Below are 2,129 nucleotides of genomic sequence, written 5' to 3' on the forward strand. Positions count from 1 at the left end.
TTAAAATCCGTTGAAAAGTTTTTAATTTCTAAATGTATAATACTCGCGTGAAACCAAACACAAGAAAATACTAAAATAATTTTATCAAATTCGTGTATTGTCATCGGTCCTCGATAAATCTTCAAAGCTTAAATGAAAGTGACCCATAATCGCGCCCCAAAAAAATCGGTTACAAACATACAAAGAAATAAACATACAAGTGAAGCTAATAACAGTGTTTTCAATACTCTGATTCGGGGAAACGTTAAGAGATTAGCAAGTAAAAAGTCGGGATTCGGCAGAGGTCATATGTTATACTGATAAGGATTTTTAATTAGATGCTGCTATAAACACGCCCAGTATGTAGACAGTGAATATATCATACTCAATGGACGACCTAACTCCATTGATCCTCGAGCAGTCGGGAACGCCGGTTCGCACGATGGTATATAAAGTGAATTACTAAAATTGGGACAAAAATATTACTAAACCCACAGTTTTTATTAGTGTTTGTGACCTAGAGATACAGGAATATTGATATGGAGGAGACTAAAGCGTCCATGTTGGAGGTATGTATGAATTTTTGATATTTATAAATGTGACGCAAGTAACCAAAAAGTTGTTTATCATTAGTAGTTTCGTGTTGAGTCACTACTTGGCAACGACAAATCGCAATGTTATTTTGATATTTTTCGCAACGTTTTCCTTGTATATAATTGTATTGTTATAAACGTAATTTCTCTGTTGAATTTTAAATTGTTCATGATTTATTATGTGGTGGACCCAGCGCATTGTAGATTTTGAGTTTATTGTTGAATATATTATCATCGATTTATGCTATGTTGTTATTTGTTTAGTATATACTAAATAATAGAAAATCTTAGTTTGTACACGCTTATCTCAGTAACTACTGGAGTGATTTCAGAAAAAAAAAATGCATCACGAGTAAATTCGTAGAATTTGTGCTAGCTCTGACAATTTGAAGGCCGTTCAGTTTTTTTTTTTATATAAACTTAATTATTGTTGTTAAAACTTATTGTATTAAAATCCGTAAAAAAAATTTTAATATCTAAATTTATAATACTCGCGTAAAATCAAAGAACACACAAGAAAATACTATGTTCGTTTATGATTTAATTTTAATTAAGATATGTTTAATTAAATTATATAACTATTTTAGGTGACAAAATTCGATAAGGACCTGTTCAGCGTCGTTCATTTCATAGAAAGGCCTCACGATGACATTGAAAGTTTGGTCTGTGTGCCTACTAAGTGGGGCAAAAAGATGCATGGCTTCACATATGTAAAGTATCCGATAGAGGATGCACTTCAGACTGAAATACGTGTCCGGAAGCAAGAGAAACCCAGCAAAGAATGGGATTCGTATCAAAGCGTCGAGTTGCATGTTACAGGTTAGTAATGTTTCACGATTTTATTAGCTTCACCCGTGTTGTAAACGAATCCTTTAGACTCCATTGGCTCACTTTAAACGGACGGATTTTAACCAAACTTTGTAAACATATCAAATATAAGAAGTAGTGTGAGTGTATTCTATTATATTGATTAAAATCGCCAGGATTGAATTAATTTCTTACGTATATTCAGTAAAGTTAGACAATTTATTTGGTTCCATGATTTAGGCGTGATTTTTAGTTTAATGAAACTAGTGTATTAATCAGTAGCATTGATGAAAGCTTTTAAGTTAATACGGAGAGGCAAATGCTGAGTAGTCCACCTTATCACAAATACTATCCAAATATTAGAATATAATCCAATGTATTTTTTTATTGTTCTTAAATGTATTAGTTGTAAGATAAAATGTTGTATTTGTGATTAAGTGTATTTTCTCTCTTTCTTTCTTTTTTTTCAAACGCAAATTAAAAGAAGTTAATAGAAAATTGAAATATTGAATCAATAGGGTCACAGCGAGCGTTTCCCAGATGACGTCATTAATATTTTTTGATGTGTATAGGCTTATCTCGAAATATGTGGGAAGAATTCATGATGTCAGGATCATATTTGATCAAAACTCTTGTTAATAAAAAAATGGGTTATATAAAAGAAGTAATCTTCATATTATAATTCATAAATAATTGTGATTGTGCGAATTCATATATTATTTATTTATTTATTTATTTATTTAAATAAAG

The 2,129-nt window shown here is 30.7% G+C and overlaps 2 protein-coding genes across 4 annotated transcripts in view; both read left to right on the plus strand.

The window, feature by feature from the left end:
* LOC119832680 overlaps positions 1 to 2,129 on the plus strand; it is a 92,407-nt gene that overhangs the window by 45,533 nt on the left and 44,745 nt on the right. The gene's annotated exons all lie outside the window — the stretch shown is intronic.
* The window catches only part of LOC119832681 (GATA zinc finger domain-containing protein 14-like), a 7,892-nt gene continuing 6,038 nt past the window's right edge, over positions 276 to 2,129 (plus strand). The window contains exons 1-2 of the mRNA XM_038356393.1: positions 276 to 548; positions 1,160 to 1,391. Of these exons, the coding sequence (XP_038212321.1) occupies positions 519 to 548; positions 1,160 to 1,391 (262 nt within the window). The 5' untranslated portion in view covers positions 276 to 518. The remainder of the gene's footprint in view (positions 549 to 1,159; positions 1,392 to 2,129) is intronic.

This window comes from Zerene cesonia, chromosome 15 (genome assembly GCF_012273895.1).
Source record: "Zerene cesonia ecotype Mississippi chromosome 15, Zerene_cesonia_1.1, whole genome shotgun sequence".
NCBI lineage: Eukaryota > Metazoa > Arthropoda > Insecta > Lepidoptera > Pieridae > Zerene > Zerene cesonia.